Source organism: Triturus cristatus, chromosome 2_1, assembly GCF_964204655.1.
Source record: "Triturus cristatus chromosome 2_1, aTriCri1.1, whole genome shotgun sequence".
Taxonomy (NCBI): domain Eukaryota; kingdom Metazoa; phylum Chordata; class Amphibia; order Caudata; family Salamandridae; genus Triturus; species Triturus cristatus.
In genome coordinates this window covers 503,925,930-503,941,447 of record NC_140581.1, presented here as the reverse complement: position 1 = coordinate 503,941,447, position 15,518 = coordinate 503,925,930, and the positions used below count along the sequence as shown (strand labels likewise).

Here is a 15,518-nt window from a genome sequence, read left to right as displayed (position 1 = left end):
CCAGTGTGAGTAGAAGTAGCCTATAAGGTGAAATAGATATAAAAAGGTCTTTCAATTAAAAAACAATGAGGAGCAAGTTAGCGTGTAACGAGTCTTTTTTGCTCTCCCTTTGTTGAGGTCGACGACGTTTCAACCCTCTCAGGGTACGGGGTCTCATCAGGACATAATCTGGGGACTACAAATAAACAAGGAATGAGTGCCTGATTAGCACTAGTATATAAGTGAATTATAGGACTCCATTGATTCATTGGCTTACCTAATTATTTCCAAATGGAAATTGAAGGATGATAGATAATTTATCTGACGAATCTAAAAGTGAAAATGAAAAAATAGTGTGTAAGGAATTTCCCAAGTAAATCCTTATCAATATATAGATTTTATCCCAAAAACCGGGAGGTGTGTCATTTAGACGGCACAAACTAAAATAGAACAACTTCCTCCAAGGGACTATCACCAATCAGGTATATTTCCTGTTGTTGGTCACACTAGAGCGATCTTTCTACTATTTACACTATGTATATCACTTACTTGGAGTAATGAATATCTCCGCGTTCTCTGTATAACCAAGGCTTCCCAATTTATAAGCGCTGTGTGCCCAATCTGTATAAAGACAAGTGTGGTGAACCCTAATCAATAAATGAGGTTGCATAAAGCGGTTGTCTTCTGATATAAAAAAAAAAAAAAAAAAAAAAAAATTAAATAATTACTCACAGGGCTGTTTTAAGAGTCCAGCGTGGCCTTGAACTGTACTTGACGTGCCGATAAAGATTCCCTAAAGAAAAACGAGGCTAAGAGTTAAGTCCAAGCCTTCACTTCGTGAGTTAATATATACGAAGCAATACGTGTAAATAAGCCACTCACTATTTCAAAGATAAGGGAATTCAGTCGTCGGATGAATTGAGCATCCAAATCGCCCGCGCAAGGTCGGTGAACGCTGACTCTAAGGCGGAAGTATTTAAATACACTTGGAGACCCGCCTATGTGCAGGGGTGAAGCTGAATCCTTTGTCGGCCATCTTAGAGTGGGGTGGTTTGACATAACTGTGTGGACAAAAAGGTGGCGGACATATTGGAAGGTAGCTTAGGTACACCTTTCTTATATATGCCTAATGATAAGAGATCGCCGGTACTCTAAGTGTCCAAATGTCAGCGCAGGTATGTGAACGCTGATTTATTTAGACCACCTCGAGCCTGCCTGTATCTGGCGATGGGTCCGATTACATTGGCGGCCATCTTAAGGAGGTGTATTATATCCGTATTCAAAGGGCTACCTGTTGGCCCCGGACTCGGAAGTGCTTGAATGTGCAATGGGGAGAAGTATACAAAGGAGAGAAGTATAAGGCGGCCATCTTGCACTCATTCCTTGTTTATTTGTAGTCCCCAGATTATGTCCTGATGAGACCCCGTACCCTGAGAGGGTTGAAACGTCGTCGACCTCAACAAAGGGAGAGCAAAAAAGACTCGTTACACGCTAACTTGCTCCTCATTGTTTTTTAATTGAAAGACCTTTTTATATCTATTTCACCTTATAGGCTACTTCTACTCACACTGGGTTCTAGCTTCACTTTCTTCACCAATTTCCTTGTGCCTGAAAACTGAAATATATATATTTTTTCATATTTCTGTGAATTATGCAATAAATTGTTATTTGTCTGAATAAATAAGTACTCCAAAGTAACAAGATACTTTTGTTTGGCTTATAGATTGAATCAGTTAGGAGTTCACTGTAACTGCAGTGGGTGGCACAATCGGTGCTGAAGCCCACTAGTCACATCCAACTTACAGGCCCTGCGTACCATTTGTACCATGTACTAGTGACTTATAGGTAAGTTAAATAAACCAATGAGGTGGATGCCAATGTCATCATGTTAAAAGGGGGAATACAGGTGATTTACCACTGGGTAGCCCGGGTAAAGTTCACAGAGTTCTACAGCTAGCAAGAATAGTACAGGATACATTCTGGGGGTACACCGCACAAAAGATGGTAGTTTCCAACATTTAAATATTGTTTTGCCCTCATATGTCTCCCACATTTAAGATACCAGCTAGATCCCCCCTCCTCCCCCCCCCCCCCATTTATGGAACCCATTCAGATTCTGCAGGTCATCCAGAAGTACCAAAAAGGAATTTCCTGAGTGCCGATCATATGCCGACCCAGAGCCTTCCTAGCGCTTTTCCTAAGTGTGAATTATTGCAATGGTGGATGCGGAAAGATGACCAGGTGCATATCCTCTGTATATCGTTTTTGGGAACCCTGAGGGGGCTGTGATATGCTAGTTGACCATTAGACATGGTTCCTGCATAGATGAGAACATTAGCTGAGACGTCCACTAATATTGCCTCATTACTAGGAGTGCACCCTACATATCTTAGAACTCCCTGCATAGTGTGTCAGAGATATCATAGGTGTGCCTCCATCCATAGTGGTAACGTAGGATGGAGTCTAGCTGCAGAAGTCCTCTGTACCCTTTATGATGTAAGACATTGGGAATGTTAGGGAGAAATATAATTTTGTATAAAGTGGTGTGTCCATTTAGAAAGTGAGTAACCACCAGCATGTTACACCTTAAATGAAGCATAGAAATGTGCGTAAAAAGCTTATGACCTTATGACCAAGCACAGCAGACCTATCATTGGATATAAAGATCCCCAGATATTTAAAAATCTGTGTAGAAATGTGGGCCGGTGAACATAATGCCAGACCCCGGCATCCAATTTATGAGAGGCAATATGTATTTGTTTGACCAATTGGATCCTGAAGATATAGGGGATCTTATGTATGGAAGTTTTCATTTCAGCAATATACAGAAATATGTCATACACATAAATAATCATCTCATCTGGGATTTCAGTGATCTGACCAGGGTCTCAATAATTTCCCAATATGCCAGCGGATAGAAAAAGAGCAAAGAGCACCAGGTAGAGAGGGCACTCCTGCCTATTGTTCCTTTCTAAATTGAATTGTGAATACAAGTCACCATTCACTTTTTCTTTAGTCCTCAGCCATGTATATGGGAGCCTGGCCTGGCCTATATGGGAAACATTGGTCTCAGTCCTTTCTTTTGCAATATTGTTAACATTAATAGCAGATTTGCCAGTGAGACAATTTTAGAGTAATACGCAACGTGTGTAATTCTAACACCTGTCATCTGGGTGCGGCATATTAGAGTTTAACTGCGTCCTGTTGACACCTGCTTCTCAGCCTAGCAGCTGTGTGGGCTCTGTACAGCTGCTATAATAAACTATAATTACTTTATACTTTGTCTCTGTATTTTCATCACAGGTCTTACTATTACCCAATTTAATGGTTCTCAGTTTGCCAGCATCAGAAGCATAGAAAGAGGAATGAGTCTGGAAGAGATTGGAATCTGTGACCTGATCACAGCAGCTGCTGTTTATCTCACTCAGTCACTAAGTTTTTCCACAACTTTAAATTTCACCTGCAGGCCTAACTAGCTGACTATATTTAATAGTTCATAGTCAGATTCTGCTGTTTGTGCCAATGTCAATTTTTTCTTACCTATTTCATCTTCAGTACATGACACATTTTAAGAATTGGGCACCGAGATTGATAGACTCCTATCTAGATATATGTGCTCTCTCTTGAATTAACTCTGGCTAGATCATAGAAGAATGACCTCCATTGTTTTGGGAATCACTTTAAAAAAGTTGTCTCAAATTCATTCAGTCCTCTTTCCCAGACACTCCTTGAACACAGCTGTCTATGATTTTTGAGGAATCAATTTTGAGATCCTTTTTTTCTATGCAGAAGGGGTGGAACTTTGCAACCTTCTGCTAGCCTGGTATTTGCTTGTAAAGCAGCCGGTGTCCTGCAGAATAGAATAAAAAATTTGTCCTGTTGTGGTCTTGTTTTGAGTCCACTGCTTCTGATGTCTTTGTCAGGTGGGTTTAAGTAATTGTGTGTTTCTGTTTCGCTGAAGATTCTGCCAGTCATCATTTACCATTAACCCTTGTGTATTTGTGGACCGTGAACCCTTAAACGAAATTCAACAAGTTGTCAGTAAAGTGGCATGGTACTAGAATCTAAATGCAGGAGATCTTTAGTTTGTGGCTTTGGTAGTTATGATGAGAAAATCTGCTTTTATTTTGGTAGCTTATTGCAAGTTTGAATTTAATTATGCTTTGTATTGATTTGCAGCTTCTTGAGTACTTTGTTGAAGAATACTTTGATCAAAATCCAATTAGCCAGGTAAGGATTTTAGTTATTATTTATATGCAACTGTTTAAACCTACAAAATGGAGGAAGGGAGGATCCGAAGTCGTGGTGATATATTTAACTTGATAGTAAAACGTTAAGTATTTCAAATCTCCCATAAGGCGTCGGGCAGCAGCAGTTTAAATATATACAGTTTAACATATTTCACAGGATATATATGACCCTCCCCGAAGATTGCTAGTATATACCCTGTTTTATTCCCCGGAATATCCCTGATGAGGGTCCTTCAAGCGGTTCTGCACATGTGGGAATGCTAGATGGTGGTGGACTACAGGTGAGAAATCATTAATGTGCTGAATGGTCAGGTGTACTACACAGATCTTTACTTGGCCGATTGTTGCATACTGGGGCTCTTTCAGTACCCTACAAGAGATTGATTGGGCTGCCTTTTTTTCTAAACCTTGCACTGCTGTTAGCTGAAAGGGCCATAACTGTGACATGAAAATCAAAGTGGCTCCCCTCCTTAACAAATGTAATTGCAAGTGTTAGAACCGGGATTCCCTAGTTGGCTGAGGTTGGTACCCTAGGCCAAGTAGGGACCCTCGCTTCCACATCAGGGAAAGGAAGGACACCTTCTCCGATTGCCCCTACTCACCTCATTGGTAGCCCCTAAATGTCTTTGAAGTCTTTGTGTTCTGGGGGGCACTGACCCCTGTCCAAACCAGTTCTGGGTGTCTCCCTGCCAGTGACACCTTCTGCCTTTGATAGTGGGGGTCTGGGTCTTTAATCACTCAGCAGGAGATGGAGCCATTGTTTTATGGCAGCAACCCAGGCCTCTTCACCTCCAGGGCTACTCCTCCCCACTACACTCGAGATGCAGGTCAGCCTGTTGCTGTCTCACCTCCTCCCCTGGGTCAAGACATTCCCCAGAGCCTTTCACACTCAGCTCCAGACAGTCAATCCACATCCTGGCAGAGACGCACAGAAATATTAAAACACAAACATCCAGCCAACTTCTAAAAGAGTGGTTTCTAAACACGCAATTCAAAAACCACCTTCACAAAAAGATGTGTTATTAAATTGTGAGTTCAGAAACACTAAACTTCACCTCTCCATCTTAATCCTTTGGGAAGATGGGTTAGAAACACATTACACAGCCTTCCCCATTCTGTCCTATGGGCAAGATGGCCTTTCAACAGTGAAAAACGAAATGGAGAGTGTTTCACTGTTAGGACATGGTACACACCTTAGTACCTGTCCTTCCTTTCACATACACAGCACCCTGCCCAGGGGGGTACCCTAGACCTACCATAGGGGTGACTGATGTGCATAGAAAGCGTAAGGCCTGGCAAGTGGGTGCACTTGTCAGGACAACATGGCAGTTTACCAAACTGCGCGCAGGCACTGCAGTGCCAGGCATGAGTTCTGTCTTTAAGGCTACTTGTGTGGGCGGCACAATTAGTGCTGCAGGCCCACTAGCAGCATTTACATTACTAGCCCTGGCACACATAGTGCACCTTACTAGGGACTTTACTAGTAAGGCAAACATACCAATCATGGACAACCAATTACCATTACTTTTTACACAGGGAGCACTTGTACTTTGACACTGATCAGCAGTGGCAAAGTGCCCAAAGCATCTAAGCCAGCAAAACAAAATCCATCACAGCATCAAAAATAGAGGTAGAGGCAAAACGTCAGGGGTAATTACGCCAAGAAATGCCAGATCTAACAGCAAGATTATTAGATGCGGCACTGTGGAAAGTCAGACATGACACAAGGAGGTGAAAAGAGGTTTTAGGATGTATCTGGTCGCACAAGAATGGGATGGTTTGCTACAAACATTTACACATAATAATAATATTGTTGAACCTCTAGTGAAATCCAGATTATACGAGAATAACAAAATAATGAAATGGTTATGTAGATGTTATGGTTGGATATGAAATTCATTGAAAAAACAAAGGTTAGAGTGATATTATAGTTAGGTGTTGAAATGGGTTTATAAACCACACAAACACTGAATTTCAAGTTATAGTTCAGTGAACTCACTATAACATGCAACCCCACCATACACTGCTTATGATTTCACATATAACATCACTCCTTTCCAGGTTTTTTTTAACTTAAAGAAATGTAATACCATACATAACACCCATGAATCAAGGGGAGGAAGCTGTAGTGACATCCTAGAAAGACTGTAATAAAAATCGACATAGTAGAAACATCCTGTGAACGAGGCCATGTAAGGCTGAAATGTGTTAGGACTGGGCATCACAATTGTCTTCTTAATTTAGTAAATTATACACTGCCAATTTCTGGAGTGCAGGGTAGGTGGTGTTTATTGCACCCAAACAAGTTTGGTTGGGCAGGGAGGGGGGAGGAATACAGGGATTGTTCCCGTTTTCAAAATTTGTTTTGGTTTATAAGGTTCTGTTGTTTAGATGGCACTCAAGGTTACAGAACGAGATGGTCACTGCACACAACTCCGCATTCCTTTGCAGCTATAGGCACACATGGCACACTCTAGCCCTGTAACAGACACTACGGATAACCTGTCCCAAAACCCCATGGGACCGCCCCCTCTTTTCACGGTGCTGTCGTGGAATGTGAACAGACTGGGACATAAGATCAAACGGGGTCTGGTCCTACAATACATAAAGCGTAAGGGTCCCACGATAGCACTGATATAGGAGACACACCTCACAGGGTCAGCTACCAAAGCCCTAGACAGGTGGGGATATCATATGGCGGTCCACTCGGAATTCACCACCGGCTCCTGTGGGGTGGGTATTCTGGTCCACAAGCGCTTCCCGTTGATACTCACTAATTCCGCAACAGACAATCAGGGACGCTTTGCAGCGCTAACATGCCAATGGGAAGGGCGGCCCTATAATCTGGTTTCAGTATACGTCCCACCAGCGTTACATCAAACGACCTTCCCAGCATTAGGGGCGTTTTTGCTCTCTCTGTCACAAGGAGAAATCATTATGGGGGGAAACTTCAATGCTGTAATAGACGCCTCTATTGATAAGCAACTACCCAGGGACCCTGGCATTACAAATCTCAAACTGGCGGACTTCATAGACGCCATTGGTCTACTTGATGTGTGGAGAGCCAAACACCCACAAACTAAACAATACACCTACCACTCCGGGGTGCTCAACAGTCTTTCCAGGATTTATTACATTTTCACGATAGCGGCTGGGATGGAGTGGGTTATAGAGATCCAACACCTGCCACGAGGAATATCAGACCATTCGCCTCTGTACATGCAATATGCATCCTATAGCACAACATAACTACGGATACTCCCAATATACCCGGGCTATCTCAAAAAATCGCAAGATAGCCAAGGGACTCTGCATGACAACAAAACACTATTTCGCAGAAAATGAACATGCGGTGTCCTCCCCATTGATATTATGGGAGGCCTATAAAACAGTGCTACGCAGTCATGCAATTTCTTTGATAACTGGGCACAAGAAATCGCAGAGGCAACAGTTGGAGGACCTAGAACAGGGGGTGGCCGAGAGAGAGACGAGCCATGCACTGGACATCACTGATGACACCACACATGCACTAACATTAGCACAACAGGAATATAAAGCATTTGCGTGGGAGACAGTGAAGGCCAAATCCACAACTACACAACACACTATTTACGAAGTGGGTGACAAGGCAGGCAAACTTCTTGCCTGGCTGGACAAAAAGAACCGCGCCAGTAGATGAATACCCCAACTCCATTTAGAGAGTGGAGATGTGACATCGGACCCCCAGCAAATAGTAGATGCACTTACTTCACATTACGCAACAACATACACGCCCACTGCCACATATTCTATTGATGAAAATTTGGCCTTCCTCAAGGACATTCGTATGCCCACGCTATCACATGATGACCCGTTGGCGCTTGACGCCGAGCTCACTGTAGAAGAACTTAGCTTGGCAATTGGGGCGCTGCATACGGGGAAGACCCTGGGACCCAATGGCATCCCGGTAGAATTATATTAAAAATTAGCAACCCAACTCACACCACACCTCCTTAATATGTATAAAGACAGCCTGAACGTGGGAGAGCTCCGCAGGGATCAACAACTGGCAACTATAGTTGCATTCCACAAGGAGGGCAAACCACCGCGTGATTGCACGTCCTACCGACCTATCTCCCTAATAAATGCTGAAGTGAAAATATTGGCCAAGGCGCTTGCAACACGACTTCAGCCATATCTGACCACGCTTATTCACCCGGACCAGTCGGGCTTCATGCCCTGTCGAAACAGGACCCTGAATCTCCGGAGGCTTCAGGGTGTTGTGGCGCGACAGTCGACCATTGCTGAAGACGTGGTGATCCTTTCATTGGATGCGCGGATGGCTTTTGACATGGTCGAATGGCCCTTCCTCTTTGCAGTTCTCCAACACATGGGATTTGGGCCCAATTTTTGCGACTGGGTACGCCTACTATATACGAAACCCATGGCACATGTTGTAGCAAACGGCCGAACCTCCAGGGACTTCCCCCTAGGCAAAGGAACTAGACAGGGGTGCCCGCTCTCCCCACTCTTATTCACGCTGGTACTAGAACCATTAGCGGCTTGGATACGCCAGGACCCGGTTATCAGGGGGCTCAAATGGACTATGGGGTGGGAGGATCGCATATCGTTGTATGCAGACGATGTGTTATTTTATTTTTTCATCCCCATCACGATCCATCAATTGTCTCTTAGACATCTGTGCGGCTTATGGCAAAGCATCTGGATACACTATAAACTGGTCTAAATCAGTGCTCTATATACTTCACGGTCCTACGCCCTAGCTGCTGCGAAACTGTGACCTCCAGGTAGAGGTCCGAGGCTTTAAGTACCTTGGGATTGAGGCTTTTCCAGCTGACAGCGCTTGAATGCACATGTGACGCCTGGGAACACCTATTTAGGGCGAGTCCCTCCTGCTTTCAGCCCCTGACAAGGTGGCTGCTGCTGCGAGAGCGCTTGCGCGTTTTTGCAGTAAAACTGCTGTTTTAAAAACGTTATATATTCTTCTTGTTTGTTTTGGTCATTTTGACCCTTTTTTAAATTGCCCCTTACCTGCACCATAAATCGTGCCCCTTCACCGCCGTTTTGGCGGGTCTGGTCTTGGGGTGGGTGCCTGGTTCGTTTTTGGCGGACATCTTGGAGTGGGGTGAGTGGATTGAGGCTTTTCCAGCTGACAGCGCTTGAATGCACATGTGACGCCTGGGAACACCTATTTAGGGCGAGTCCCTCCTGCTTTCAGCCCCTGACAAGGTGGCTGCTGCTGCGAGAGCGCTTGCGCGTTTTTGCAGTAAAACTGCTGTTTTAAAAACGTTATATATTCTTCTTGTTTGTTTTGGTCATTTTGACCCTTTTTTAAATTGCCCCTTACCTGCACCATAAATCGTGCCCCTTCACCGCCGTTTTGGCGGGTCTGGTCTTGGGGTGGGTGCCTGGTTCGTTTTTGGCGGACATCTTGGAGTGGGGGAGTGGATTGAGGCTTTTCCAGCTGACAGCGCTTGAATGCACATGTGACGCCTGGGAACACCTATTTAGGGCGAGTCCCTCCTGCTTTCAGCCCCTGACAAGGTGGCTGCTGCTGCGAGAGCGCTTGCGCGTTTTTGCAGTAAAACTGCTGTTTTAAAAACGTTATATATTCTTCTTGTTTGTTTTGGTCATTTTGACCCTTTTTTAAATTGCCCCTTACCTGCACCATAAATCGTGCCCCTTCACCGCCGTTTTGGCGGGTCTGGTCTTGGGGTGGGTGCCTGGTTCGTTTTTGGCGGACATCTTGGAGTGGGGTGAGTGGATTGAGGCTTTTCCAGCTGACAGCGCTTGAATGCACATGTGACGCCTGGGAACACCTATTTAGGGCGAGTCCCTCCTGCTTTCAGCCCCTGACAAGGTGGCTGCTGCTGCGAGAGCGCTTGCGCGTTTTTGCAGTAAAACTGCTGTTTTAAAAACGTTATATATTCTTCTTGTTTGTTTTGGTCATTTTGACCCTTTTTTAAATTGCCCCTTACCTGCACCATAAATCGTGCCCCTTCACCGCCGTTTTGGCGGGTCTGGTCTTGGGGTGGGTGCCTGGTTCGTTTTTGGCGGACATCTTGGAGTGGGGTGAGTGGATTGAGGCTTTTCCAGCTGACAGCGCTTGAATGCACATGTGACGCCTGGGAACACCTATTTAGGGCGAGTCCCTCCTGCTTTCAGCCCCTGACAAGGTGGCTGCTGCTGCGAGAGCGCTTGCGCGTTTTTGCAGTAAAACTGCTGTTTTAAAAACGTTATATATTCTTCTTGTTTGTTTTGGTCATTTTGACCCTTTTTTAAATTGCCCCTTACCTGCACCATAAATCGTGCCCCTTCACCGCCGTTTTGGCGGGTCTGGTCTTGGGGTGGGTGCCTGGTTCGTTTTTGGCGGACATCTTGGAGTGGGGTGAGTGGATTGAGGCTTTTCCAGCTGACAGCGCTTGAATGCACATGTGACGCCTGGGAACACCTATTTAAGGCTCCTCCCCTAGCGCAGCGGGATCGCGCAGCGGGCGCGTCCTCGCGTGGCCGGAGTCGTGCCAGAGTCCTGCCCGTCTGCGTCCGTCCGCGCCCGGTTGCGCTGGCTTCGCGGCGATATTTACATCAGGTGCATCTCTAACCATGCTTATGTATACCAGGGAGAGTCTCCTGGCATTTAATACCTGTCTGCCTCCCTGCGCCGAAGTCCGCGGTGACCCTTTGTGTGGCCCCCATCGCTGTGCTTGTGGCGGCTGGCTACTCGAAGCCCCTTCCTGTTTGGGGTCTTGTATAGTGCAGCCTGCCATAAGCAGTAAGGTCTCTTCGCGACATCTCACCATCTGGAATTTAAACGTCAGATCGGCGGTCAAGCATTATCAGGATATTGCTGATCTTGTGGACAATGACCCCCCTGACATCTTTTGTCTGACAGAGACATGGCTGCAAGACACCGATTCTACGGTATTGAATCTGGCGTTCCCCGTTGAGTATTCCATCTACACGCTCAACCGCTCTTCGAGAGGGGGTGGCGTCGCTCTTGCTGTTAAATCGTGCTATTCTTGCGCCTGGAGTGTGCAGAACATCACGGGCTGCGAAAGCGCCCTGTTCAAGGTTGCGGTTACTCCGCATTTTACCTTGTCAGGATTGCTGATTTACCGTCCACCTGGTAGCTCAGTGGCATTTCGAGAGGCTCTCCCTGAGGCGGTTAGTTCACTAGCAGTAGGGTCTGCCAATTTTTCTATCATTGGTGATTTGAATCTCCATTTTGACACTTTGTGTCTTTCTTCTGTGGGAGGGATGGTGGCGGACCTTGAGGCCCTTCAATTGTTCCAGCTGGTCTCGGACCCCACTCATAGTGGTGGCCACACTCTGGACCCCTTTTTTTCTAACTTAGAAGGGGTTACAGTGGCCCCCCCCCCCTCCCCCTGACCTGGTCAGACCACTCACTCGTGACCATTCACTGTAGTCTTGATGAAGCCCCACTTAAGGTGCCACTGCGAGCCATGCCCAGACGGCGCTGGAGCAAATTAAAGGCGGAAGATCTCCACCGCCTTCTCACTGACGACCCGCTGGGTGCAGTGGAGAACGTGGAGTCTGGTTATGACCATTTCTGCGGATGGGTAACCAGGGCCCTCGACTCCCTTATCCCGATGGTTTCCAGTAAGTGTGGCTCCCGCGCCCCCAGTCCCTGGTATGATGGCAATCTGAGGGCTCTGAAAAGTGTCTGCAGACGTACAGAGAGAGACTGGAGGAAGAGGTATGACAGCAGCAAAAAAACCCTGTATATGGCTGCGGTCAAGTTTTATCACCGCGCGGTTTGTAGAACCCGGGCTGAATACTACGCTCTGGAGTTTCGCAATAGTGGGAATCCTGTTAAAACCATCTTTAAGGCCCTTAAAGACCTTGTGGCAAGGAAGCCGGCCGGTAACTCCATCAGCTCCAATACTCATTGTGAAGCGCTGGCGGCTTTCTTCCTGGAGAAGGTCCAGACCATATATAGGGCCTTCCCCTCCTCCACTGCACAAACCAGTATGGGGCCTCCCATCCGGTTGGATCAGGTGGTGCTAGACTCTCTCCCCTCTCTCTCTTTGGAGTCTTACACGGCCTTGGCTCTCCGAGTTAAGTCGGGGTCGCCGGACGACCCGCTCAAGCCTCCTATGTTCAGAGACCAGGTTTTTGCTCGCCCGGTTTGCGACTTAATCAACACGTCGCTATCATCAGGCCAAGTGCCTTTGAAATGGAAGCATGCGGTAGTAATGCCCATTTTGAAAAAACCATCTCTCGACCCTACAAAATCGGAGAACTACCGCCCGATTTCACTTCTCCCGTGGCCAGCCAAACTCGCGGAGGCGCATGTCAACACCGCCCTCTCTGGTCATCTGTTGCGTGCCAACATTCTGGACGACACCCAGAATGGTTTTCGGGCTGGCCACAGTACGGAGACAGCACTGTTATCTATGGTCGAGCACCTTCGGGTAGTTCTGGATGCAGGTCAAACGGCGGCGCTTGTTTTGTTAGACCTAAGCGCCGCCTTTGACACGGTCTCCCATGACATTCTCCTGCAACGTCTTGAGGAGATAGGGGTGATCGGCACTGCACACCAGTGGTTCCGTTCGTTTCTCAGGGATCGTTCCTTCTGTGTGGCGTCCCCGCCCTACCAGTCCAAATGTCATCGTCTGTCTCTTGGGGTCCCACAGGGTTCCTCACTGAGCCCCACGTTGTTTAACATCTACGTGAGGCCGCTGGCTGAGGTTGTGAAGCTCTGTGGTATGACCATGGTGTCGTACGCAGATGACACCCAGCTAGCGGTCACGATCAGCGGGGACTCGGGGGTGGATGCCCCAAGATTCAGAGAAGGACTCAGGGCGGTGGCTGGTTGGATGACGTCCAACTGTCTCCAACTAAACGCCAAAAAAACGGAGGTGATGATCTTTGGGAAGCGGACGGACCTATGGGGAGATACTTGGTGGCCCTCTGAGTTGGGGCCGACCCCCACTCCGGTTGCGGAGATCAAAAACCTTGGTGTTTGGCTGGACCCTTCCCTCAACTTCGTTGGCCACACCAAAAGGACGGCGGCTTGCTGCTTCGGCATCCTGCGCAATCTGCGCCCTGCCCTTAAATACTTCGATGCCGCAACTCGTCAATTGGTGGTGCAAGCAACGGTTTTGGCACGGCTGGACTATGCCAGCTCCCTTTTTATAGGATTAAACCAGGCTGAGTTAACCCGACTTCAAAGAGTGCAGAACGCTGCGGCCAGAGCGATCATAGGTCTTCCTAGGTTTTGCTCGGCCGGTCAATCTTTGCGAGCCTTGCATTGGTTACCCGTTAGGCAGCGGATCCACTTTAAAGTTTTGTGCCTTTCCTTCAAAATTCTGAAGGGCCTATCACCTCCCTTACTGCACCAACTCTTGCGCCCTTACATCCCGGGCCGCACTCTGCGCTCGCTAGACCAAGAATTAGCGGTAGCCCCTCGGTTCAAACTCAGTCGGGTGGGGGGTCGCTCTTTTAAGGTGCGGGCAGCCGCACTCTGGAACGCTCTCCCTTTGAAACTCCGGACCTTTGGTGACCTGCTCTCCTTCCGCAAGGCCGCTAAAACTCATTTATTTTCTGAGCTTTGTTAAATTCTGCACTCCCCAATTTCTTAATAATTATTTCTGTTCCCCAGTTGTGTTGTGTTCGCCACCTTGTCGGTGCGCCGGGACGCTCCTTCGCTGGAGCAGCCGTGCGCAGTACAAATAGCACTAACATAACATAACATAACATATGTCACCCCTCAGGTCTCGCAATTCACCGAAGAAAATCTAGTGAAGCCCCTAGCCCAATTCCTCCGTGATGTAAAACACTGGCGCTCGCTGCCACTGACCCTGCTGGGAAGGGCAGCCCTCTTCAAAATGATGGCATTACCCAGATTTTTATATATCCTACAGAACACCCCCTTTAAGATTCCCCCCCATCCTTTTTTGTCCTCATAAACACTGAAGTGACCAAACTCCTCTGGGATGGTGGATCAGCCCGTATCGCCATGAAAAAACTGGTGAAGGGCTGGTATGATGGAGGAATTGCGCTACCACATATACAAACATACTACTGGGCGTCGCAATTGACCTGTATACAAATCAGGAGGACGTGGGGGCGGGAGGCTTTCTCCACTCAAGCAAGAGTGGGAGGTCCAGCATATAGGGGTAGCACCAAATGAAGTATTGGACAAAACGGAAATATGCTGTTCCTCTAGAGTAAGAAAATTCAGGATATACAGAGTCAGGGAAGACAGAATCCAACCATACGTCCTTAAAGAGTTAGCGTTGGTAATTCATATGTTGGATTTTAATGCCCTCACACACCCTTACAGGTGTCATGCTTCATCATTTGGGCTGCTCCTCGTTCGGTCGGCGATGCAATACCAACGGGCACCCTAAATTGGGGCACTTTATCGGAGATCTTCTATCCATCAGCCGTGCGGTGAAGTGCGGGTGTGGGGCCAGAATTGTGTAGACGTAGTGAAGTGATTTAAAATAGGGTTGGGAGTACCTTTGGGAAAATCTTTATTCTGGGGGTCTCCTACCCTACATAAAAAAAATAAACAAGGCGCTCGCTTGAGTTTAATTCCTCGCGCAGTGGTGTCTTTGTTAGCAAGTGTGGGTCAACATGTTTCTCGCTTTTAGTTAACTGCACTAACGATTCTTCAGGACCGAAAAAATATAATAAAACTATCTACAACTAGCAACTGTGGTATTCAATGATACTCATGATCAAATTGTCATTTGTTTAATATACCTGTTAAAACCTGGATCTACCCAATAAGTATAATCCCCAGGCTTCAACAGTGCCCGGTGAAACACGCATAAGGCTTTGCTCCTATGTATGTTGGAGGTTTTGGCACATTATGCTCCTTCCACGACCTGCCCTGTTCACCTTGTCCAGGTAGAGGTTCGAGGCTTGAAGTACCTTGGCATATAGGTCACCCTTAGGTCTCGCAATTCACCGAAGAAAATCGAGTGAAGCCCCTAGCTCGATTCCTCCGTGATGTAAAACACTGGCGCTCGCTGCCACTGACCCTGCTGGGAAGGGCAGCCCTCTTCAAAATGATGGCATTACCCAGATTTTTATATATCCTACAGAACACCCCCTTTAAGATCCCCCCCCCCAATCCTTTTTCGTGCTCATAAACACTGAAGTGACTAAACTCCTCTGGGATGGTGGATCCGCCCATATCGCCATGAAAAGACTGGTGAAGGGCTGGTATGATGGAGGAATTGCCCTAACACATATACAAACATACTACTGGGTGTCGCAATTGACCGTCATAAACCAGTGGCTACATGCGCCACA

The 15,518-nt window shown here is 46.9% G+C and overlaps 1 protein-coding gene across 2 annotated transcripts in view; it reads left to right on the top strand.

Moving 5' to 3' along the window:
• GTF2H2C (GTF2H2 family member C) overlaps positions 1-15,518 on the top strand; it is a 349,036-nt gene that overhangs the window by 197,023 nt on the left and 136,495 nt on the right. For both annotated transcript variants that reach the window (XM_085632380.1, XM_085632381.1), the window contains one exon: positions 4,159-4,209. In XM_085632380.1, coding sequence (XP_085488506.1) covers positions 4,159-4,209 — 51 coding nt within the window. The remainder of the gene's footprint in view (positions 1-4,158; positions 4,210-15,518) is intronic.